The sequence below is a fragment of the Miscanthus floridulus genome, chromosome 18 (assembly GCF_019320115.1).
Source record: "Miscanthus floridulus cultivar M001 chromosome 18, ASM1932011v1, whole genome shotgun sequence".
Lineage (NCBI taxonomy): Eukaryota > Viridiplantae > Streptophyta > Magnoliopsida > Poales > Poaceae > Miscanthus > Miscanthus floridulus.
The window spans coordinates 112767747-112793612 of NC_089597.1; the positions used below are offsets into that span (position 1 = coordinate 112767747).

At 49.1% G+C, this 25866-nt stretch overlaps 1 protein-coding gene and 1 pseudogene across 1 annotated transcript; one reads left to right on the forward strand and one right to left on the reverse strand.

Moving 5' to 3' along the window:
* Window positions 1–25866, forward strand: part of LOC136521943 (polyubiquitin-like) — a 256415-nt pseudogene that overhangs the window by 46151 nt on the left and 184398 nt on the right.
* On the reverse strand, window positions 1924–14436 carry LOC136521937 (uncharacterized). Its single transcript, XM_066515723.1, has 15 exons — window positions 14132–14436; window positions 13895–13971; window positions 13241–13385; window positions 12644–12944; window positions 12177–12539; window positions 12013–12092; window positions 11676–11765; window positions 4797–4884; window positions 4519–4695; window positions 3526–4163; window positions 3263–3421; window positions 3025–3165; window positions 2602–2835; window positions 2392–2443; window positions 1924–2271 (listed from the first exon to the last, which is right to left on the reverse strand). The coding sequence occupies exons 1-15, from the start codon at window positions 14264–14266 to the stop codon at window positions 2225–2227; spliced, it is 2727 nt and encodes a 908-aa protein (XP_066371820.1). The 5' UTR covers window positions 14267–14436; the 3' UTR covers window positions 1924–2224.

Consider the following 25866-nt stretch of genomic DNA (forward strand, 5'->3'; position numbering starts at 1 on the left):
GTATATCTACAAAACATGTACATGGCCTTAAGGCCAATCACGATGAGTTCACCTTAGGTCCTCGAAAACTTAGGGCCTGCACTGCATGGCAGGGGCAAGGATGAGCCTTAGTGCGTATTTGTTTCAGCTTAAAATAAGTATCAAGGTGGAAATAAGCGAGAATCCCACCCAATCTTGTTTGGGAACGCTTATCTGAGAATTGATTTTAATCTGATCAGGATTTTCAGATAAGCTGTGATCAAAAGAATCCGCTGTCTAAACAAGCGATAGTGTGAAATGACATGTATGCCTCTGAGGTTGATGACCCCTCATTGGTTCATTGAATATGAGCTAAAAACAGTTACAATACTAATTTTTTGTGTTCGCATAATAAAAAGTTTCTTCCAATAACTAATGTGTAGCTCCAATAATTAATGGATGGCTCAGTTTTGCTGCTGGTGTGAGACACGTATACGTGTATTCCTATATTTGAATTTATGGGATTATTTTTCAGAGGGAAAACGGCCATATAGCGCGTGTGATGTCATGATGACATCAGAGCACAGCACGAACAGATTTGCGAGGGGCAGCGCCGCGTCCGTGCTCAGGCGAGCTGGGTGGCCTCGCGAATAGGCCGGCGAGCTGGGCGGACGCGGCCGGAGCCTGCAGGCGCGGGAAGCGCCGGAGGCCCACCTGCGGGGTCGAGTGCTGGAGACGTCACACAACTTCGTTATCGCTGACACTGCTGATGGCGGTGTTGAGCTAGCACGCCACGGATGTCCAAAACGGCAAAACCTCTCCAACCTATTCGCTTAGGCTTCGTTTAGCTTATAAGCCATAATTTTTCAGCCAACAAATAGTATTTTTCTCACACGCCAAATCAGTCTACGGTACTTTGAGCCATAGCCCCAACAAACAATGCGTTCGTGCCTGTCACCACTCGCCACAACCGTTGTGGTGGCATCCCTGGGTTGGAGACTGCTCACGCCGACACCGACTCGTGCACCAGGAGTTCAGATGACATAACGTTCTTCACGTTCTGGCTGCTGCAGTTCTGTGCGCTGGGTTTTCTTTTTGTCATGTTTGGTTGGTAGTCCCGGTTCTGAAGAAAAGTTTTAGCTCTAAACCCAACATGTTACAAGCAGCTCTTATATCAATGTCTTCACTCATGCAAAATAGACAACACTTTCTAACCGTCCTTTAGGTTTTTGTAAGAGCCAAAATTAACTAATTGCTCAGGCTTTTTTTTCTTTTTGCACTAGAGCAATATTCCCTCACATAAGTAATAGCACGGTATTCCCATTATTGCAATGCTAACTGCTCCAATTGCAAGTCTTGCAGCACATTCTTAGCCTATGCAACTAAGGCAATATTCCCTCACACAAGTAAAAACAAGGTGTTCCCATTATTGCAATGCTAGCTGTTCCAATTGCAGTCATATATATATATATATATATATATATATATATATATATATATATATATATATATATATATATATATATATATATATATATATATATATATATATATATATATATAGAACTACTATCCTGTAGCTGGCTACAGAATAACTTATTCTATAGCCACTTTGAGTTATGATAATTACTATGTTAATTTACGATATTATAGTAACTCCTTACTAAGTGGTTTAATATAACGTTATGGTAAATATCCCCATGTGTTATAGTAACCCAACTATCGTAAATATGTATTGACATTATAGTAAATTAGTATATAAAATTATAGTAAATGAAAGTGGCTACAGAATAACTTATTTTGTAGCCGGCTACTGAATAGCCTCTCCCTATATATATATATATATATATATATATATATATATATATATATATATATATATATATATATATATATATATATCGCATAGAGGCAGCATGGTGATCTAGCGTGAGACAACGTGCCAAGAACAGGACAACGTGCAGAGAACAAAACACATCCGCAGGTACATTATGTGCATCAAGTGTACCATACACCCGAATAAATCATACGAACTCCCCACCACATTAACAGCCTGTTCGTTTCGGCTGAAACGATCGTAGATTATAAGCCAGAAGTACTGCTGGCTGATTTGGTGTGAGAGAAATACTGTTGCAGCTTATAATCCACGATCGTATAAGCCGAAACGAACAGGCTGACTTAGTTCCGGTTTTCTTCACCAGGAGTAACCACATTAAGTTAGTTCCAGTTTTGTTTGCCTGGAGTAGCAATTACGTCTGGAAGATGCTCATTCAGTCTTTCTTTTCTTCCTTTGATCAGTTTCTGATTCACTCCCTGCAAAGCAAAGGACACAAGTTGCATGACATGAAAACTAGATAGGGCATCACCCGAAGCTGAACATGGAAAGCATGCTCTTGAGGACAACAGAATGCACCAATGAGATTCAGAACAAACATTTGGGCACTGCTGGCAAATCTAGACCAATGACATCTGCGATCAAACCATCCTACAAGAACAAGGCACTTCATGAGACTCTAAGCACAGGAAAGACCTTAGAAAAAAACAACACATTGCACAAAATCAGAATGTCATGATAATTCATCATTTAACTGAACTTTCTTCGAGATTGTCTCGAATTGCAAAATAAAAAATACCATGACAAACCTTAGAAGGGGGCACAGCACCACTTATAGAGGCCGTGGTGGTTGCATTGCAAGTGCTGCATGGACCTTGATGGGTTAGGTTCATCAACTTAACTGTCATCTCACCCAACCGGTTCTTGTATATGCCCTTGCATTTGACCTTAAAATCTGCGGTCATAGCCTCAACAAGATCATCAATGTCACGCCCAATTAGAGAATTTGTCTCTGTGATAATGGGCTGGTATTGAGGAGGCACCTGTTTGGAATATTTTGACATAGGAAAAAAGGAAGGTGAAAAAAGGGTACAACAACACTAAAAATATATATGAAACATGGATGGGAATGTAACACAACATGGAAAGCTATCTATTGCAACAAAAAAGAAAAGAAAAAAAGCAGATGAGTTTGCTGCAACAGTATTGTACCAGGCTGAAAATGACATTACCTGCTGTGCACTTTGATTGCTGGAACCTGAAGGGTGCAGCCAATCATCCAGAGATGCTGCAGAACTATGAATATGCACTTCATCAGCCATAGGATGCTCGGTTGTACTTGGGGGACTCGAATACAGTGTAACAGCCCGAAACTGACATTTCAAATAGAGAGAGTTAGAGTTATTAAATTAAATGCATCGCATTTATGAATGACCAAAAAGTCAAGAACAAAAGCATAAATGTACAAACCGGTAGCCTCCCATATGAATGCAACTTGGGACTCTGCATGTCCACACTCATCACAAACTCAAAGTCCTTTTTGGATACATTGCAAATGCGAGGTACATCATAACAAATTTGATGCGTACCAAGATCTTTTGGGATATCAAGATGATCCATGTACGCAATCTGCACACAAGTAATCACAAGGTACAAATACAAAACAATGCAACGATTTGAAGACAGTACAGCACATGGATAATAAGCACTGTAAAGAAGGACAGTCGACGTACCGCTAAAATTGCAAGACAGCCTGCAATGTTATGGTTACGCTCAAGTTGTTCAGGAGATAATTTCTGGTACTTCTTCACCTCTTCCATCAACATCTCTAGGATATGACCAGCCCAATCGAATTCTTTGATCTTGGATACATCATATAAGCTATGAAGATAATTCAAGCACACTGCATTTGTTGTACCCGGACAATAAACTGACCCCAAAGCTAGAAGCATGAAAGCCCTCATGAACGAATCCCTATCCTTACTTGATTTGAGCACTTGTATGCACTTTCTCAGCTTAGCCCTATTGCCATCCATATACTGATTACAGAATACCCTCCCAACATCACCAGATAGGTCCAAAGGTTCGGTACCATTTTCAAAGCCTAATATCTTGCAAACCAGAGGGCGATCAAATATAATCACCTTGTCATCAAGCCTGAACTCGCACAACAAAGGATCTATGTGTTGCATTATCCACTTGACTAGCTTTACTGGAATAGAGAATTCAGACATAGACAGCAGAGAACCATGCCCAGACAGAGCAATCCAACCCTTTCGATCTTCATCTTTAACTAAATCAGGAACAAGCTTACGGATCCTATGAACTGAAAATCTTGTTAAAAAATGCCCAGCTGCTCCTTTCTCATTACCTAGAAACAAACAAATAACTAGATGAAGCCCATGATGATCTAACAAAATCACATGAAGAAATAACATAGGGTCTTGCAATGTGAGAATTCAGATTCATATTTAAACTACACATGAATGCAAATCGCATAGACATAAGGGAACTCAAACATCGGAAACCCTAGCATAATGGAAGCCTAAGCTGCAACTACACATGAATCACATTCAAAGTGCCATGCATCAGAAACACTAGCATAATGGTAGCATAATCAACTACACATCAATCATATTCAAACTAGCAAGCATAAAAAACCCTAGCACATTAGTAGCATAATCTACATAATCAGCATCACATCTGCATCTACATAGCACTCATACCTTGCAGCTTTGGCTTGGGGACCTTCTTCAGTGGAGATTTTCTCACACCTATGTTGCTCCGTCCTCTGCTAGAAGATGGTTGGTCTCCCTTGTTCATGGAGGCCTTCCTCACTGCCACACGAGGGCGCCTTCGCCTAGCAACAGCATCCTCTCCACCCTCATCGTCGCCACTGCGACCTGAAATAAAATTTTCATTTCTTTAGCACAATGAGTATTTGGAATCAAGCAGCAGAGTCAAACAACCAAAGATTGTTGCCAAAAAAAAACCAAAGACATGCCTGATCTGCTTCTTTTAAGATTGAGAGCTTCAACTGTTGTCATTGACCGCGACGTGTCCTTACCACGAGTAGGCGGAGACCGAAGCACCTAATGTGATTCAGGAACATTGCAACAAATACAAATATAAATATCAGTCTCATGCTACTGAGTCTAGATAAATTGTTCCAACAACATCAGAATCTGTACTTGAAGCATGACCACTTTTGCAACAGCTCGATCTCAAGCAAAATACTTATGGCCCATCTGGTTAGCAGAATAGGACGTGGATCCGGCAACTGGCTAGGCAAACAAATCTGGCTGGTAGCCAATGGAGCTAGTGGAGTGAGGCCAGGTCAACACTGACAAGTAAGCCAACACAGGCCAATAGTTAGTATGGCTGAGCACGTGGGGGAGAGTGTATGTCTCCACCCTCCTGTGCTTGCATGCTGCTCCTGCTCAAGTGCATGTTAGTCGCTGAATTCTCACTCTTGGTAGTAGGAGAATTCTTACTCTCATCGAGAGAGGATGACACTAGGAGTTGGGGCAATTTTCTTGTCTATTTCTCACACAAGCTCACACAAATGCCATACCAACCTGAGGGGTTGGGGTTACACATTTATAGGCTGCTAGCCAGCCAAGCATATGCCAAGATGCTAGTCTAAGATGCTAGTCTAAGATGCTAATATGCTGTCCAAGCTAAGATGCTGTCCTCTAGTCTAAGATGCTGTCCTCTAAGATGCTGTCCTCTAGTCTAAGATGCTGTCCTCTAAGATGCTGTCCTCTAGTCTAAGATGCTGTCCTAAAAACAGAAAAACAGCCACAAGGACCATGACCATGTGAGCATCATAGCCCCACAAAGACCAGCCACACATGAGACTTATCCATAATTCTCCCCCTAAGTCTTGTGCGTCGTCTTGTGGGAGAGTTGAACCATCCCGGTCCTGGAGCAGAGCTCAAGGAACTTGATCCTCCCAAGGGGCTTGGTGAGCAGGTCCGCAAGCTGGTCCTTGGTGTTGATGTAGCTCGCCTTGATGCTCCCTTCCTCCAAACAGCCTCGGATGAAGTGGTACCTCACCCGGATGTGCTTGCTGCGTTCGTGGAACACGGGGTTCTTTGCCAGGGCCAGAGCGGACTTGCTGTCCACCCTGAGCTCCACCGCTCTGGTGTCTCTGCCGAGGAGATCACCAAGCAGTCGAGCGAGCCAGAGCGCCTGAGTCGAAGCGGTGGAGGCCGCTATGTACTCGGCCTCGCAGCTGGACAGGGCCACCACCTGCTGCTTGACCGACTGCCAGCTAACGAGGCACTTGCCGAGGAAGAAGAGGATCCCGCTCGTGCTCTTGCTGGTGTCGATGTCGCCGGCGTGGTCGCTGTCGCTGTACCCGACGAAGTGTGCCGCCCCAGGGCACCTCGGGTAGTAGAGGCCGTGGTCGAGAGTCCCCGCAACGTAGCGGATGATCCTCTTCACAGCCTGCTGGTGCTCCGTCGTCGGTCGCTGCATGAACCGACTAACGTAGCCGACGGAGAATGCCAAGTCCGGCCGTGTGTGGGCGAGGTAGCGAAGGCTCCCCACAAGACGCTGGTACTGCGTAGCGTCCACCTCCTCCGTCGTGCTGTCGCGGCTCAGCTTCAGCCTCTCCTCCATCGGAGTGAGAGCTGGGTTGCAGTCGGTGAGCCCAGCTAGCTCAACGACGCGCTTGGCGTAGGCGGTCTGTCGAAGCGTGATCCCAGAGTCATCCTGGTGTACCTCGATTCCCAGGTAGAAGGAGAGAGGCCCCAGGTCACTCATCTGGAAGGTGGCCTTCATCTCTTCCTTGAATGCCGCCACCTCCGCATCTTTGGTGCCGGTGATCACCAAGTCGTCGACGTAGACACCCACCAGCAGGGCATTACCTCCATTGCCCCGTCGGTAGATGGCCGCCTCGTGCGGGCTTTGCTCGAAGCCCATCCCCTTTAGCGTGGAATCCAGCTTGGCATTCCACGCCCTCGGTGCCTGCCGCAAGCCATAGAGGGCCTTGCGCAGGCGGAGCACCTTGCCCTCCTTGCCGGGGATCGCAAATCCCGGCGGCTGGTGCACGTAGACCTCCTCCTTCAAGTCGCCGTTAAGGAACGCCGACTTGACGTCCATGTGATGAACACGCCAGCCCTCCTGGGCAGCTAGCGCAAGGAGTCGCACGGACTCCATCCGTGCCACGGGAGCAAAGGCGTCGTCGAAGTCGACCCCCTCCTGCTGCACGAAACCTCGTGCCACCAAGCGAGCCTTGTGCTTGACGATGGCACCGGCTTCATCCCTCTTCAGCTTGTACACCCACTTAAGGGTGATCGCGCGATGACCACGAGGAAGGTCAGCAAGCTCCCAGGTACGGTTCTTCTCAACCGCATCCATCTCCAACTGCATCGCGGCGCGCCATGCCGCGTGTCTCTCGGCCTCTGCGAACGACCGAGGCTCGCCGTCGTCACACGCAAGGTGCAACTGCGCCTCCAGGTCCTCCAGGTCGTGAGGCACCAGTCCCGGCACCGGCTGGTCGCCGAGAAGGTTCTCCACCGTACGGTACCGCAACGGCTCACCGTCGTGGTACGCGTCGACGCGCTCCTCGTCGTGAGAGAGCGGAGTAGCGAGCTCAACCGGGCCGTGCTCGACACGAGCTGGTGGTGGAGTAGACGTGCCCGGAGTGGTGCCTGTCGGTGCTGGAGTGCGTGGCGTTGCCGGCTGTGGTGGAGCCGGCGAAGAGCTCATCGCAGCCGAGGTCCTGGCTGGAGAGCGTGGTGCTGTCGGAGTAGCAGGTGCCGGGGTCGGTGGAGGCTCGGAGACTGGGGTAGACGCGCTTGCCGAAGAAGAACTGCCTACTCCCCCAGTTCCCTCGAAGTGGACGTACTCGATAGTGAAGTCGTCGTACGTCGGAGCTGAGCCGTCGTCCACTGCCTTGTCCCACGCCCATCCTCGCCCTTCGTCGAACACAACGTCGCGCGCCGTGCGCACACGCTGTGTCTTCGGGTCGAGGATGCGGTAGGCCTTCGAGCCCTCCGCGTAGCCGATGAACACTCCCGGAGTGCTCCTGTCGTCGAGCTTGCTGATGTGGCCAAGCTCCTTGGCGAATGCGAGGCAGCCGAAGACCCGCAAGTGGGAGACCGCCGGCTTGCGCCCATGCCAAGCCTCGTACGGCGTCCTGCCGTCGAGCGCCTTGGTAGGCGAGCGGTTGAGGATGTAGACGGCCGTCACCACCGCCTCTCCCCAGAAGATAGCCGGCATCCCCCTCTGCTTGAGGAGGGCCCGAGCCATCCCCACAACCGTCTGGTTGCGCCGCTCGACGACGCCGTTCTGCTGCGGGCTGTACGGCGCGGAGTAGTGGCGCTGAATGCCCTCATCAGCGCAGTACGACGCGAATTCAGCCGCCGTGAATTCGCCGCCGTTGTCGGTGCGCAGCACGCGCAGCTTGCGGCCGCACTCCGCCTCCGCAGCAGCCTGCGCGCGTCTGATGGCGTCCGCAAGCCTCTCCCTTGCTGCCGAGGACCATCACCCACATGTAGCGGGAGAGGTCGTCGACGAGCAGCAGGAAGTAGCGTCGTCCTCCCGGTGTGGCCGGTGTCACCGGGCCACACAAGTCCCCGTGCACGAGCTCGAGCCTCTCCTTGGCTCGAAAGCTCGCCCGCTGGGGAAAGGGGAGTCGCCTCTGCTTCGTCAACACGCAGACGTCGCAGAGCTGCTCCACATGGTCGAGGCACGGCAGGCCTCGCACCATCTCCGTGGCACTGAGCCGCTTCAGGGCCTCAAAGTGAAGGTGCCCGAAACGCTCGTGCCACTGCCACGCCTCGTCGTCCCGACGAGCAGCGAGACAGAGGGGTTGTGCCACCTGCACGTTAAGGACGTAGAGTCGATTTGCGCTTCTGGATACCTTGGCAAGAAGGCGACGGCGACGATCCCAAATCCTCATGACTCCGTCCTCAACCACCACGCGCGAACCGTTCTCATCCAGCTGTCCCAAGCTGATGATGGAGTTCCTCAACGCGGGGATGTAGTAGACTCCGGTGAGCAGCCTGTGCTCACCAGACACGGCGGTGAAGATGATGGAGCCGACGCCCTTGATCTCCACGCCGGAGGCATCCCCAAACTTGACGGAGCCTCGGACGCTAGAGTCAAGCTCGGTGAAGAACTCCCGTCGACCGGTCATGTGATGGGTGGCGCCGGTGTCGAGGCACCACCCGTCAGTCTTGTCGTTGCCGGAGCTGTCGCCGAGGAGGGCGTGTGCTTTTGGCTCGTCAAGGTGGAGGAGAGCCGCTGCGGCCGGTGCCGCTGGAGGTAGCTCGATGCTGGCATGTGCCATGAACAGAGCCGGCTCCTCCTCCGCCGCCTGTGCGACGTGGGCCTGGCCGCGTCGTGGCTGTCGACAGTCCTTGGCCCAATGGCCAAGCTGGCCGCAGTTGCGGCAGGTGTCGTCTCGTGCCGGCTTGTGCCTGCCGGCGGCGCCGCCCTGGGCGCCTCCGCGGGCATCACCCTCGGCACGTCCTCGCGCCCCGGCCTGGGCGTCTCTGCGCGCCTTGCGCGGCTTGCCACGCTTGCGGCCGCCTGTCGCGGAAGAAGGCTCCCCCTTCCTCCGGTCACCTTGGCTGGCAAGCCACTGCTCCCGAGTGAGAAGGAGCTTCCCGCCAGTGGTGATGGGCCCCGAGAGAGACTGTGGCTCATCGCTGTCGACGACCTTGAGGCGACCTATCGCCTCCTCGATCGACATCGTGGAGAGATCCAGCAGAGACTCGATCGAGCGAGCCATCTGCTTGTACTTCTCGGGGACGCAGCGGAAGAGCTTTTCGACAGCTCTCTCCTCGCCGTAGGTGTCGTCGCCGAACTGCACCATCTTCTGCAACAGAGTATTGAGACGGAGAGCAAAGTCATCAACGTCCTCACCTGGCTTGAAGGCCAGGTTCTCCCACTCCTTGCGAAGTGCCTGCAGTGTGGACTTGCGGGCGCGGTCGCTGCCGATGCGTGCCGCAGCGATGGCGTCCCAAGCCTCCTTGGCAGTCCGCTTGCTGGTAAGCGAGAACTGCATCTCGGGCGAGACTGCAGCGATGAGAGCATCCAGCGCCCGTCGATCTAGGTCGTAGTCGACGTCGCCGTACCGGACTGCCTCCCACATGTGCCGCACCTGGAGCTTTACCCTCATCACCGCAGCCCACTCGACGTAGTTGGTCTTGGTGAGGGTAGGCCACCCACCGCCGGGACCGACGTCCCTGACAACAGCCTGGAGCCCGTGGTAACCACGGTACCGATCCGGGGAGAGAGAGCCACGCTGCCTGTGAAGGCCGCGCTCTCCATCGACCTGTCGGTACCGATCCGGGGAGAGAGAGCCACGCTGCCTGTGAAGGCCGCGCTCTCCATCGACCCGTCCGCCACCGTTGCCGTGCGCGCCTCCTCCAGGAGCGCCGCCGCCGTGCGCGCCTCCTCCAGGAGCGCCACCGGCGCGTCCGCGCCTGTCTGGGCTGCCGCCGCGCTCGTGGGCGTGCGCGGCTGCCCCAGGAGCGCCACCGCCGTGCGCGCCTCCTCCAGGAGCGCCGCCAGCGCGTCCGCGCCTGTCTGGGCTGCCGCCACGCTCGTGGACGTGCGCGGCTGTCCACTGCGCCGCCCGCGCTCGCGCTGCCTCCCTCTCTAGCAGCTCGAGGTCCGCGTCGGCGGTGTCGTCAGCGGAAATGGAGCTGCCGATGCTGCCGCGCAGAGCCTCGACCTCCGCCGCCGCCGCACGCGCTGCATTCGCCGCCGCCGCTGCTTCCGCCTCCGCTCTGGCTGCTGCCAGCTCCGCCGCTGCTAGCCTCGACGCCCTTGCCGCCGCCGCAGCGGTCTCTGCCGCCGCTCGCTCGCGTTCCTCTGCCGCGGCAAGTTCGGCCTCCTGCCGACGCCGCGTGCTCGAGGCGACCGAGCGCTGAGACTGCCCTGCGGACATGACGCGCTACCGGGGGGCTGCTGCGTGGGGAGAGGGCTGCTTCAGACGAGCTGGGAGAGGAGTGAACAGGAGCGGCCGGAGGAGTTGCTGCTGCCAACAGCTGGGGCTGTTGTGGGGCTGGGAGAGAAGATGAGCAAGAGATGCTCAGGCTACAGGATAATACGGCTCTGATACCACTTGTTAGTCGCTGAATTCTCACTCTTGGTAGTAGGAGAATTCTTACTCTCATCGAGAGAGGATGACACTAGGAGTTGGGGCAATTTTCTTGTCTATTTCTCACACAAGCTCACACAAATGCTATACCAACCTGAGGGGTTGGGGTTACACATTTATAGGCTGCTAGCCAGCCAAGCATATGCCAAGATGCTAGTCTAAGATGCTAGTCTAAGATGCTAATATGCTGTCCTAGCTAAGATGCTGTCCTCTAGTCTAAGATGCTGTCCTCTAAGATGCTGTCCTCTAGTCTAAGATGCTGTCCTCTAAGATGCTGCCCTCTAGTCTAAGATGCTGTCCTAAAAACAGAAAAACAGCCACAAGGACCATGACCATGTGAGCATCATAGCCCCACAAAGACCAGCCACACATGAGACTTATCCATCAGTGCATGCATGCCATGGCTGCGATGGGGTTTCTGATGCCAAAGGCCTGGCAGCAAAGCAACGAGTTCTGTCCTTTGTGCTGTTGGATTTTGGGAGCAGGCAACAAAATAGCAGCTAGAATTTATTTGGTCAAATTTCGATTCCCACAATTCCTTAGCTAAGCAAACAAAATAATTATATTGGAACCTATTTCTGATTGCACATGGAATCAAATTGATCCTCAATACAATTCATCCAGTCCAATTCCACAAACCAAATGAGTGTTATATAGATCTATATCCCATCATCAAGTTACAACGTAAAATGCTAATTGCCTGCAATCATGGACTTTCTGAAGTTTATGACAACAAAATGAATGAACAATTGCACTTACATATGAAACTAAGTTCCTGGTCACTGGAAATCTTGTAGCACTCTGACACTTTTCTTGTGGTGATATTTGCTTCTGGGGCCAGTCTACAGGCTGCTTTTCAAAACACAGATCAATCAACTTCATCTATATAATGAGTAACACAAATAGGATAATAGGCTTAAATACGCTAAATATGAACATGTCATCATGAGTAAACAGCAAATAGGATAACAAGTCATTTACAATACAAAATACTGCAAGATGCCTATTAGCTAACATGCTTGAGATCCTGTGGACAACAATCGAGACTTCACATCTGAATAAGCTGAAGCTTGCATTAATTGATCTAATACATCACCTTCTTATTTGAAGCTATGTGCTGATTTTCCCTCCAGGAACCTTGACTCTTCAAAGAAGCCACAGGAGTCTTTTTATGATCTAAATTATAAAAAATAGACACTATTAGAAACACCAACGAAACGATGTATTTGCAGGATTAAATATCTGTTCTAACATAATTACATGTGCCTGTTGCTGGAGTACTGTGTACCAATTCACTGACTGCATTATTAGCACATTCCACTGCAGGAGCTAAAGAAACATGAGTAGCAATGTCATCATGGCTTCTTTCTCTTGTAGGGCTGCCCGCAACCAAGCCTATTTCCATGTTGTTCCCCTCTTTTGATGTAGCTGTGCATCTTTCATTGTCATCATTTGAAGCAGCAGCGTCTTGATTCAATATTAGTGTTCCATTTGATTGCATATCCAAATAAACTGGAGTTGGCAATTCTTCATCTACTGCTGCCTTCTCAGTCAATGACATGTGCTGAGTCTCTTTATGGCAACCATGAACCTCCAATGTTACTACTGGAGTTCTCTGATCGCCTAAATTAAGGGGACACAAACACTCTATAAGAAACATCACTGAAATGAAATATTTGTAGGAGAGAAGGAAACAGAAGCGTCTAAATAATCTCCTTTACACTTACCTGTGGCAGCTTCACTTGAGGCAGCAGCATTTTCATTTGTTGCGATATCACCATCACAAGTATATTCTTCAAATCTGGGTGTTCCATTTAATAAATGTGATGATTTTTGGAACACAGCATCATTGTGTGAGAAACTTCCCAAAATGTCTTGAAATTTGCTAATTAAATTGATTCCTTCTGTATGCACACGTCTCCCCTGGTCAAATTTCTCCAGGTAAAATGGAGTGGAGTCCACTCTAGAATTGCACGGCTTGCAACTTTGCCACGAGTCTGGAAATCCATTCAGGAAGTCACTACAGACCTGCATGCATGGTTTACAGTCAAGACCAAGGCATTCGTGAGAGAAGTGCATGGCTGAATGATCCTTTTGGACATGCATTTTGGCAAAACATTTTTTTGGTCCATGCTATTTTCTAGATTGAATATATTGCTCAAATCTAGAATAACTTTCAGCCAGAGGAACACAGAAATAGAATCAGAGGATAGATGGAGATAACAAATGATATCATCTGCTCTTGATACTGTATTCACTTAAAAAGTTGTCCAAATAGGCATTCAATTGGTACCTGAAACAAACAGAAAACAGGACGTGCATACCTTAGTTGAATATCCATTGCGATACGTGTGCGAAGTATTGAGGTCACCATCGATGCAAAGTATGGTTCCATCCTCAGTCTCAAGAAGAAGAGGCATATGACGCTTCGCAATAGGTGCAGGAGAGTAGTCATGAAGTTCTTTATCCCTGTCAGAGCAGGCAATAGATAATTATTTTTATCAGCGAAAGAATCCGTAGCTCTTTCATGAGGAAAAGCAGCCGACTTATGCTTAAATACACAAGCAGCAATGATTTAAGGAAGTTTGACCATGCTTCAGTCAAGGCGTTAATCACCCTCATATGTAAAGAATGAATCGAATGGACAAATGGCATAAACATTGGATTGTTCAATCAATTTGACAAAAGCAAGTGGTAAGCAGTTATGAGAAAACTAAATTGGCCTATTCTTTAGGAGGGCATGCCGTCAACTCAATCTAGGTATCATTTTGTAATATCAAATTTGAAGCATACCCAGGAGGACTCCAAACGCCACACCTCAACCAGAAGATCGAACTTTTCGCAAAACAAAAAAAAAAGAAAAAAGAAAAAAGATCGAACCCCCAGAAAAACAAACGAAACTAGTTGCTACCCACTCAAGCCCGGACCTCCAGAGATGGCTCCTCTAGTTCCCCCTTCCCCTCTGAAGAAATGCTTACCGTTCGAATCTCCCGGCGACAGCGATCTTCTGGTGGTCCCCTTCCGCGATTGCCAGCCACCACTCTTGCAGCGTGACCTAGACACCCGAAATGCAGGCCACCACGCACGCGCGGAGCACCAAATCGCGTCAGGGCACACGCGTCTCAGCCAGTAAAGGGGAAAGGAAGAGGGGGAAAAAAGGAAAACAATCGACATGCGCCCCTAGCAGCATTAGGGCGGGCGACGAGCGTACGTACGTAGGGGTGCTCGGAGACGGCGGCGTCATGGTCGCCGTCGGCGGCGGCGGGGAACGCGCTGTGGGAGGAAGGGATGAGCAGCGACGGTGGCGTGCCGCGGCGGGGAGGGCTGCCCGCCGGGGGTCGGGGCTGCATTTCGCTTGGATTCTCTCTCGTTTGGGAGAGAGGCCGGAGGGGAGTGAGGCGACGAACACGATCAGTAGCGGAATGGAGCAGGGTCTTTCTTTTTTCTTTTCAATCAACGTACTGTAGCGGCGTTGAGGGTGGGGTTTTTTTTTTTCTGAAAGTGTTGGGTGGGACTTGGGGCTGAGTACTACTCCTACAGCTGCGTGCCACGGCACCCATTACCCACACAGCGTTGAGCTTTGAGTAAAGATGGCAAAACCCGATACCTGATATCCGATGGGTATTTAATTTATTAGAGAATGGGAATGAGATCATATTTTTACTCATGGGCATTTAAATAGGTAAGAATTCATCCCCGACGGATATAGCGGGTACGAGAACGTCCCCTATTTACCCGTCCCCGTTACCCGTTAGGGAACCCGACTATTTGAGCTGTCGTACGAGTATTAGGCCTAAAAAAGCTCAACATATCTATTTTGATCCAAATCTGAACAATCATATATATAGTTTGTGTGTTCTAATAACCCTAGTTTAATTTTTCCTCACCATCTCCGCCAGCAGCACAAGCACGACTGCCTCACGAGCGCTCGTGCCCCTCGCTTTCTCAGTTCGGTCTCTCTGCCACCTTTGCTCGTCCTCCTCGCAACCTCGCTCCTTCTACTCGGCATCTCTGAGACTCCGACACTTATACCCGGGTGAAGAAAAAACGTCTCCGATTGCAAAGCTGCGACCCTAAGTGTCTTTATTTATCGGGTATGTAGTACCCGTTGGATATCTGTTACCCGACCGATACCCGACGGATACAGGGATGAGCAAGAATCTATACCCGAGACAGTTAACGAGGATGAGGACAGAATAAATTCTCCGTAGCGGGGAAGAGACGGGCATCCTTAGCTTTGAGCATCGATGTACATGTGACTGTGGGGGCCAACATCAGAACCTCATCTTTCTTTCATGCGTCAGCTGGTTTGACTAACAAATATTTTTTTACTCTCTCAGCAGCGACGCATGTACATGACCCGTTGCTGGCCTCGGCTACCACAGTAGTAGTACTACTACTCCGTCTACTCGGTGCTCAAAGAAGATAATCCAGAGTAGGCCTCGTTCGTTTCTCACGGAACGGCCCCAAAGGAGATCCAACCCGCCTGGTTCAGAATGACCTCGCATAAAAATCCAGCCAACAAAGATTGCCGTTCGGTAAAGCTTGGCCTGGAATAGAATCCGACCAGTCTTGAACATTCTATGTGATCTACGGCCAGGTTTGCTTCCTCGTCTCTAGACATTCGGAACCAAATCACCCGGATCTCACTTGATCCCCTCCTAGGACCATTCCTGCTGCAGTTTCATTCCCAAGAAAACGAACAAGGCCTAAGGATGAAAAGGATCCAAGGCCCTGTTTGGAACGTGAGAATTTTTTTCTTGTTCCTGTGTTTTTCCTGTGAAAATGAACTGATTCCTATGAAATTCCTGCGCAATTTCCATGAAATTCCTGCATAATTTCCATGAAATTCCTGCGTTCCAAACAGGCTCCAAATGGATAGGAAGAAGGCTCCATCACTCTCGTTTCACATTTCTTCGAAAAAAAGCGATATGATATATCGTCGAGAACAAGAACAATGTCAGTATTATGATAATATGCAATTCAAAATACATCGTAACGATTGGAAAACTAATAAAATTATACTTCAAAAATGATAAACACATCAAATCCTAGAACATGACACTACCTATTCAGGCATATAATTTGTTCTATCTGGTACAAATGAACTAATGATCACATAGACATAACTTTAACCATGTCCATGATACATAGTCACAAATATTCGTATTACTTTAATAAAATCTAATCACTTATTTGGATATAGCTGAGTTAGGTTAAGGATTCAAGCAGGACCCACAAGTTTTTATAGAAAAAATAGAAATAGAAAAACAATTTTCTTTAGACTATATAGTCTTCGCTTAACTTAGTTTTATGTAGTCAGGGGAGCAGACCGTGGTGTGACCAAAGTGCGGGTGTGTGGAGCTTGGCAGCTTGGGCTCGTTGGGTTGGGCTCTTAGGAAACCTTTGCACGCCTCTGTTACCTTTTGGGAGGCCTACGCCCCGTAGAAACTGTCTACCTGAGACTGTTCTTTGGCCCGCAGGTCTGACACAAGGTTAGAATCCGAGCTCTTCCAGAGTGGTATCTCACTGTCAGAATGTTTCAGTTTATGTTCCTACCTATTGTCTGGATATACCAAGAGAGATCTACGGTCTAATGAGGCTACTATGAAATATTTACTCATGGGTGGGGCAAGCTCTTCTATTCTGGTTCATGGTTTCTCTTGGCTATATGGTTCATCTGGGGGGAGATCGAGCTTCAAGAAATTGTGAATGGTCTTATCAATGCACAAATGTATAACTCCCTAGGAATTTCAATCGCGCTTATATTCATCACTGTAGGACTTAGGTTCAAGCTTTCCCCAGCCCCTTTTCATCAATGGACTCCTGACGTCTACGAAGGAGTGTGGTTCGTTCGACAAATTCCTACCTCTATCTAAGGTGTTTGGGTTTTGCAAAACTCCATAGATATGCAAAAGAGAAATGCTATCCCCACTCCGACCAAGACAGCGTGACACGTAGAGAAATGCGGGGCGGGAGATATTGCTAGCCTAGGTGCGTGACATGCAGAGAAATGCGGGACGGGAGATATTGCTAGCCTACTACTAGGCATAAGCCTTCAAAGTATGAACTCTTTTTTCAAGAGAAAATGGTATAATATCGTAATATTTTACCGTCGAAATACGGTAACATGCTTAGGGCCTAGCTGCATGCTGCATCGGAGATCGCAAGGGGACAAGAGGCTTTGTCAGCCGTACTTTTCAGTTTATTTTTTAGCTAAAATAATATTTTTCTCTCATAACAAATTAGTTAAAATAATGTTTTAGCTTATTTTTTTAGTGAAGCGAACGACCGCTAGGGTCTAGCCGCCTAGGTGCACCGTGCGTCCGTGCGCCTGCTGTGCTGATAGTCTAAGGTAGTGTTCGGCTGCACTTTAAACCGGCTTGTTCGGCTTATTTTTTCAGCCAGAACAGTGTTTTCTCTCTCACAACATTCCAACATAAATAGTGTTTTTTGGCATGAACAGTAAATAATCCAGCTCAGCCGAACACTCCCTGATACTGTCATAGTACTGATGATCGGGTGGCCTCTAGCCTTAAGGCGCTACGACATATGAAGTACTCCCTACATCCGTAAAAGAATATAATTATAGAAAACGTGACAGTCAAACTAGTCTAAGTTTAATCAAATTTATTATAAATAATATTAATATTTATGTCTCCAAATAAATTTATTATAAAAATATATTCTATAACTAATCTATGGAACTCATTTTGTATTATGAATGCTAGTATATTTTTATATAAATTTAGTCAAAATTCAAATGGCTTGACTTCTCCAAAAGCACAAATTGTTTTTTTAGACGGAGGGAGTAATAGTTTGCAAACGGTAGTTAGCCTAAGCTAAAAAATTAGTCGACTAATATTATCCATCATATATCTGAAAACCTAGTTAGTTGGTATTTTTTCTTGGGAAATTTGGCTACGGGACACTAAAAGTGACCTCCATTTGCTGATGAACATGCAAAATGGAGCAGTTTACTTCTTGTTAAATTTGCTGGTGGACACCGGACCCAATAAAATATTTATTTCTGAGTATGGAGGAGAGAGAAGAGCGGTAAAATGTCCCTAATACCCCTGCCTATTTCTTCTTCTTGGCTCCCTGTTCTCCCCCGCTCACCGTTCGGGCTCAAGCAACTTCCTCTGTCCTGTTCTTTTTTTTCTCGATGGTGTTGCTGCCATGGTCACGAGCTCAGAGCTCGGAGCTCGCCGGCCCCGCTACCCCGCATGCGCTCACTGGGTCTATCGAGGCCAGGATCCGACCGCATCAGTCGCATGTGCGCCCGCCCACATGGGTCCCGTGCTCAGCCACGCCGCCACTCCCGCCTGAGACGCGCGCAGCCCCGCATGCGCTGCCTCTCGAGCAAGCACGCTTGAGCAGGAGCGGCCACAGGGGCGAGGCAAGCGTGGCCACCATGGCACGGGCGCGCCATGGCCACCGTGGCGCGCGCGAGCACAACCACCGTGGCCCTGGTGAAAGGTCCTTGTGTGGTTTTGGTAATTGAGTGACAATCTAGGTGGACTAATTATGTTTATGTGAGATACACAGGTGATTAGTCCACAGGTACATATGTGTGAGCAACATATGCCATGAAGGTAAAAATGGCTTGGAGATATTGCAAAGCTCACACATGTGATGATGAAGGAGCTCATTGCACATGAGACATGACATTGAGTTATGTGATCAAGGTGGAGAAGATCAAGACAAGACTTGGCTTAATGGACCGGTTGCAAGCGTGAAGGGCAAGTTGGAGGCTTTGGAGCGATGGATCGTGTGGCGGTGAAGCTTAAGCAAGACTTGGCGCCGATGGATAAAGGCAACGGTGAAAAGCAAGTGAAGTCAAGATCATGTGATGATATGAAGTGGATCATATCATTGTTGATCATGTTGGTGCATGTGTTGCATCGACATTGGAGGAGATGAAATAGAATGTGCAAGGCAAATGTATAACCTAGGGCATTTTATTTCACCGGTCATAGGTGTGTAGAGAAGTTGATGACCGGGTTTAGGATAGATGGTCGTACTATCAAGAGGGGCAAACTTATTTGCATATCGGTCATCTAGTGCCACTCGAGTGATCTAACTTTGCATCGTTGCTAGTATTGAGTGGCATGGCAAGTTGAGTGGCTAATCCTTTGAAAGATGATTGTGAAAATGCTAACACACATACACATGATGGTGAACACTTGGTGGTGTTGGCACATTTACAAAGGAGATGAAGTTGAAGTTGATGTGGATCAACTTGGCGATGGAATAGAGGTGAGAAGGGATCGATACTCCACCGGTGGAGTGTCTGCCCGTAGAGTGCGGACAGTACGACGGTGCCATCGGCGCCCTATATAGAAAAGAGAGGTCCCACAGAGTGGACCGAACTCTGGTCACGTAGTGACCGGACGCTGGGTTCCAGCGTTCGGTCAGTGATGGCAGACATCGTGCAGGAGTCGGTCATCGACCGGACACTGACGCTGGAAGTGACCGGACGCTGGTCGTATGCGTCCGGTCAAGGTGACGTGTGATGACACAGGCAGAGCAGTGTTGCTGGAGGTGACCAGACGCTGGTGCTGCATCCTATCATGATTGACCGAATGCGTCCGGTCATGTCCGGTACCCTACTGGAAACGATCGGACGCTGGGGTTGCTGTGTCCGGTCAGTTCAAGCTAGAGCGTCCGGTCGTCAAATGACCGTTGAGATCGGATGAACAGCATTTGAAGAAGGGGACACGTGGCATGCATCGCATGACCAGACGCTGAGGTCCAGCGTCTAGTCGATCGGACCAGAGCGTCCGATCGTTCCGACTTTTGCCTAGTGAAGGGGTAACGGCTCTATTTGTTCATGGGGTTATAAATAGAAGCCATGGTCGGCCTTGGGCGGGTAGCTAAGCACACTAGAGCCTTGGTGGCTTGTGTAGTAGTGCTTGGAAGCCCTCCATCTCACATATAGTTGATAGTGATCATTCGATTATGTGAGAGAGCGATTCTAGTGCGAATTGCATCATGAGGTTGCATCGAGTGACACTACGTGATCGAGTTGCAAGCTGGTGGTGCTTGTTACTCTTGGAGGTTGCCACCTCCAAGACGGCTTGGGGGTGGTCTCCGTTGAAGCCCGTAAGAAGCTTGTGCGGTGCTCCAGAGAAGAGCTTTGTGAGGGGCATTATGCTCGCCCCGTGGGAGCCGTGAAGAGCAACTCTAGTTGAGCATGTCATTGAGCTACCCTCACTTTCGGGGTAGGTTCTTGCGGCGCCCGATGTGCGGGCTTGGCGGGTGATGCCAATTAGCCATCGAACCACCAAGTGAGCGGTCGACACAACAGGGACTAGCGTGTTGGCAAACACGTGAACCTCGGGAGAAAAATCATCGTGTCAACCTTATTCTTCCCGTTGGTTTGCATCCCCATTACACAAGCTTGCAATTACTTTCATATACATTGAGCTTGTGTTGTTGCTTTTATAATTAGTTAGCTTGTGTAGCTTGCTAGTTACCTTCTTGCTTGTGTAGCATAGAAGTAGCTCCCTTGCGTGGCTAATTTGGGTTGTGTAACCTTGTTAGTCACATTGCTTAGTTTATGTAGCTAAGTAATTGCGCTCTCTAATTTGGCATTGGTTGCCTTGTTATTGAGCATTGCTAGTAAGCTTAGGTGGCTTTGTGCTTTTGCTTACTAGCATGTGTAGGAGCTCCCTTGTTGCTTAAAGTACTAGTGGCATAGGTTTGTGTGACCTTGCTTCTAGAATTGGTTAGGAGAGCTCTAGCTAGCCCGACACCTTTGTTGCTTGATTAGTATCTTTGCAAGGTGCTAGTGAACATAGATAGATGGGTGTAGTCTTGGCTAGACCGATAGTTTTAATTCCGCATTTGTTTCGGTTAGCTAACATGATTAAGTTTTAAAAAGAACTATTCACCCCCCCTCTAGTCGCCATCTCGGCCCTTCACCTAGGCAGGGCGAGGGCAGGGACCAGGGCATGGCTCGACTCGGGACAGAGAGGGGCGACGCGCCGATGAGGCCGACGGCAAGGGTAGGGCAGAGGAGTGGCTGAGGTTGTGGGGGCTCGGCTCGTGGTGGCAACAGGCCAGGCCGCGGGCGGCATGGGAAAGAAAGTGAAGGAAAAAAAGGAAAAGACAAAGAGGCAAGGGTATTAAGGACATTTCACCACCCTTCTCTCTCCTCTAAACCCAGAAATGAATATTTTATTGGGTCCGGTGTCCACCAGCAAATTTGACAAAAAGCAGAGTGTCTATCAAGAAACTACTCCATTTTACATGTCCAGCAGCAAATGGAGGTCACTTTCAGTGCCTCGTAGCCAATTTTTCCTTTTTTTCTTCACAAACATGTCCTTGTGGCACGTATTTCATTGGGCAAAATTTGCTAGTGGACACTAAAAGTGACATTGCTTTGCCGATGGACACCCGGAAATAAAATGATTTGCTAGTGGACACTACTTTGTGCTAAATTTGTTGGAGGACACGAAACACATTAAAATATTCATTTCTGGCAGAGCGAGGTGAGAGAATAGTTGTGAAACAACGATGTTGTCCCTTGCCCTTTCTTCTTCCTCCCTCCCTTTATATTGTTCCTGCACACAGCGCTTGTGCAGGGAGTATACGGGAGCGAGGCAGAGGTGGTGGTGCCGGCGGTTGAGCGTGGGGAGGCTTGGGAGCTCTAGAACGGTGGTGGCTGGCTTGCTCTGCTCGGTGCCCGACGGCGTTCGCACATAGAGGCGGAGAAGTGTTTTGGCTACTGTTGTACCAACGCGGTGACCAGGCCAATCCGCCGCACTGGGACCACATCACCTGACTCGGCTATGTCGCGAGGCGGAGTAGGAACCGCCCATGACTCTGACTCGCGACGGGCGATGACGCTCGTTCGGCTGCTCCAACTACAACCTTCGCATCCTGCCACCCTTTGGCCCTCCTTTGCCATGCACGGCTACGCCCTGCCCCCACAGCACCGGTGGCTGCGGGCCCGCCACCAGACCGTGTGGCTGGCCCCGCACGGCTGACCGCCCCTGGCCCTAGCCTCAGTGCCTCCTACTCTGTAGTGTGCAGTAGCCCAGCAGCCAGCAGGTGAGATCCCTGCTCGGCTACTCCATGATATCCCTACATGAGTCAAGGTCCTAGACCAATGGTAGGGCATGGAGCAGTGCACCGTCAGCAACATACTCGGCGCCGGCGAGGACTCAGCTCAGCTCCAGCGCACAACCGCGAAAGGTAGGGGATGAAGAAAGAGTCGGGGGCAAAATCATCTTTTCATAGCTTCTCACCTCCTGATCTAGAAATAAATATTTTTAATGTGTTTGGTGTCTTCCAGCAAATTTTGCACAAAGTAAAGTGTCCACCAGCAAATCAATTTATTTTTGGTGTCCGCTGACAAAGCAACTTCACTTTCAGTGTCTACCAGCAAATTTTGCCATTTCATTAAGTAGAAAAGTTTGACTGGTTAGACCATCTCCAAGAGTATAAAAAAATACTCTAAAAACTAGTTTTCCAACCTTTGCAAAATATATTAGCAGAAAAAACAAAGTTGCAACTCCAACGGTTCCCAAAATTGGATCCCAAAAGTTCATCTTGTCCTGATCTCCTCTCATGGACGCCATCTTCATGCCGTTGTGGTGGGAGCAGGTGCCTCCATGCTATCTCTTGGCTTATCATAGGAGATGTGGGGGCGACAAACCTACTACAGAGGCGGTGCCCAAAGGGGTCGCCCTTCCCACGATGGCTGCTCGACCTATGGTGTGGCCAGCATTTGAAAGCTCTAGTTTGGTTTTGGTGAATTGATGAAACCCTAAGTGCTAACCTAGTTTATCAAGTGATCATAATATAGGTAGCGCATTCCAAGTAGTGAAGCAAATGAAGATCATGACATGATGATGGTAATGCCATGATGATAATCAAGTGCTTGGACTTGAAAAGAAGAAAGAGAAAACAAAAGGCTCAAGGCAAATGTATAAATGATAGGAGCCATTTTATTTTGGTGATCAAGACACTTTGAGAGTGTGATCACATTTAGATTCGATAGCCATACTATTAATAGGGGTAAAACTCATATCGAAATGTGGTTATCAAAGTGCCACTAGATGCTCTAACTCATTATATATGCATTTAGGATCTAGTGGAGTGCTAACACCCTTAAAAATGTTTGTGAAAATACGCTAACACATGTGCACAAGGTGATACACTTGGTGGTTGGCATATTTGAGCATGGGTTAGGAACTTCACCGATGCCCTAGATAGAAAAGATGGAACTCACTGTAAGTGACTGGATGCTGGTCTCAGTTGGACCGGTGCGTCCGGTTAGTGGCAGCAGAGGGTGCGCAGCGTCGGTCTTTGACCAGACATTGGGCCTCTCAGTGACCGGATGCTAATAGGGTGTGTCCGGTCCTACTAACGTGGTAGTGGACAGAGGAGTCACCGAGTGACCAGATGCTGGGTGTGTCCGATCGAGCATGATCGAACGTGTCCGGTCGTGAAAAGTCGTCTCTGGATGCTTACTGGAAACAACCAGACACTGGGGTTCAGCGTCCGGTCACTTTGAGCTGCTGTGTCTGGTCATCACATGACCATTGAGATCGAGCGCTTAGTATTTAAAGAGAGGGGACATGTGGCACACATTGCGTGACCGGACGCTGAGGTCCAGCGTCCGGTCGATATGACCGGAGCGTCCGGTCACCCCGTGTTGTGCCTAGTGAAGGGGTACAACGGCTCTATTTCGTGGGAACTTCTATTTAAGCCCCATAGCCAGCTCAAGCTCCCTCTCTTAGCCATTTTCATTGACATAGCAACCTTGTGAGCTTAGCCAAAGCCCTCCCACTCATCTCCATCATAGATTCAACATCTTTGTGAGATTGGGAGAGAATCTAAGTGCATTGCTTGAGTGTTTGCATTAAGAGGCACTTGGTGTTCGTGTTTCGCTGTGGGATTCACTTGTTACTCTTGGTGGTTGCCGCCACCTAGACGGTTTGGAGCAACGAGGATCATTGAGTGGAGGCTGGTGATTGTCTCCGGCTCCGATCGTGGTGATTGTGAGGGGTTCTTGACCTTTCTTCGGCAGAGAGCCAAAAAGTACTCTAGTGAATTGCTCGTGGCTTGTGTGATCCTCATCTTATGTTGGTTGTGTGGCACCCTATTGAGGGTTTGGCGTGTGATGCCAATTAGCGCATGAACCTCCAAGTGAGTGAATCGCCATAACAAGGAGTAGCTTGCCGGCAAGCAAGTGAACCTCGGTAAAAAATCATTATGTTCATCATTTAATTCCGAGGTGATTGGTCTTCATTGTTATTCATTCTTATGATTGATTGGCTCCTTCCTCGACACGACGGTATAAACAAATTGCTCACTCTCTCTACATTACCGCAAATTAGTTGTCAAGCTCTTTAGTGTAGCTAGTTGTGAGAGCTTGTTAGTTTGGTTAGTGTGACTCTTTAGTTAGCTTTTGAGAGCACACTAACTTAGTGAAGTGACATAGTTATTGTGTGGATAGAAACTACATAAACTAGAATTGTGGTAGGTGGCTTGCATTTTTTGTAGGCTAGCACAACACTCGTTTTGCCTCATAATTGTCTAACCGGTTTGTTTAGTGTTGTTGTAGAAAGTTTTAAATAGGCTATTCACCTCCCTCTAGCCATTAGGACCTTTCAGCATTGCACGTTGTTTCCTCGCGTGGGTCATGGAGGCCACCGAGCGGGCCATCGGCTCACCATTGCTGGCTGCTGGATCCTCGCTTGGGCCTCCAACCGTGTGGTTTGTCTTAGTTTCATATGTATCACCAAAATAGAGCGTCACCTGCTTGAGCTCACTCATGTTCATGACGCTGCTAGTGGCACCAGCATCTCCGTGCGCTGTGGCCAAGCGAGCATCCATAGGATACACGTTTTCCCAAAGTGCTCATGAAGCAGCTCACAAAAGTCAGGCCATGTGACGTGTTTTAAGAAGACGCTCTACAAACTAAATCCAACAGGCATACGGGAAACCTTGACCCAAAAAAGTATGGACCAGAACATGAGTGCGCAGAGAGAGGGGATCGGATGGCATACCCTCCAACGGGGGAGGAGCCAGAGCTGTGACAACCCCATGCCCATCTACCCAATGAATGTTGTCATTGTGTGCCCATTGAAGTGAGCAGCTATGAATCTAAAGGACGCCCGCTGAGCGCTAAACTGCCACAACGCCACGGGACGACGCTAGCATGATGATGTCGAGCAGGGCAGGGTCATGGACGATGGGATGCAGCAGCAGCGATGTGACAGTTCGGTGACACAAAGCACTGGTGATAGCACGGTGACTCAACATCATGGCAGCAAGGGCTCCATGTCGTATGTTGAGATGATGGCGGGTGGATCGAGAGGCCCTTTTACTATAGGCATGTATCTTTCATAGGTTCCTACAACTAAAAAGAACAAAACTAAGACAACCGAATGGTGCGACAATTTTTGGGTCTTCGCTCTGCCTCTCCCCGTGTGATCCCATGATGCGCTGGTAGGTGGAAGGGTGGGAAAAATAAAGAATAAGAAAGGTGTCAAGAACCAATACTAGAGTACCCAAAGAGAAGGTGCTAATGGCTATCAACATTGATTCATCCGAGCAGTCAAGAGCATGACTATAGCTCCAACTGACCCCCAGGTGCGCGGGCTTCGCCTCGCCTGACCCTAAGGTCGCGGGCTCTGTCTCGCCCGACCCTGAGGCTGCGGGATCCACCTCACCCAACCCCTAGACCATGGGCTCTGTCTCTCTCGACCATAAGGCCATGGGCTCTGCCTCGCCCAACCCTTGGGTTTGTGCTCCGTCTCGCCCGACCCCTCGGGTGAGAGCTCTGTCTTGCCCGATGGGGTCCCATATCGCTGTCAACCACTCCAGCTCTAGGCGTATGGGCCTAGGTCAAAACTCTAGCACCAAAGAATAGACCGGCATGCCCCAATGTAACCTATGGCCATGATGGGCCATACATGAGGATTCACATCAA

Excerpts from the sequence above, each read along its gene's own strand:
- LOC136521937 (XM_066515723.1), bottom strand. The coding sequence starts at position 14,266 with ATGCAGCCCCGACCCCCGGCGGGCAGCCCTCCCCGCCGCGGCACGCCA. Across the intron at positions 12,540-12,643 it reads CTCAAGTGAAGCTGCCACAG|GCGATCAGAGAACTCCAGTA; the intron begins GTAAGTGTAAAG and ends CCCTTAATTTAG. Across the intron at positions 11,766-12,012 it reads ACATAGCTTCAAATAAGAAG|CCTGTAGACTGGCCCCAGAA; the intron begins GTGATGTATTAG and ends TTTGAAAAGCAG.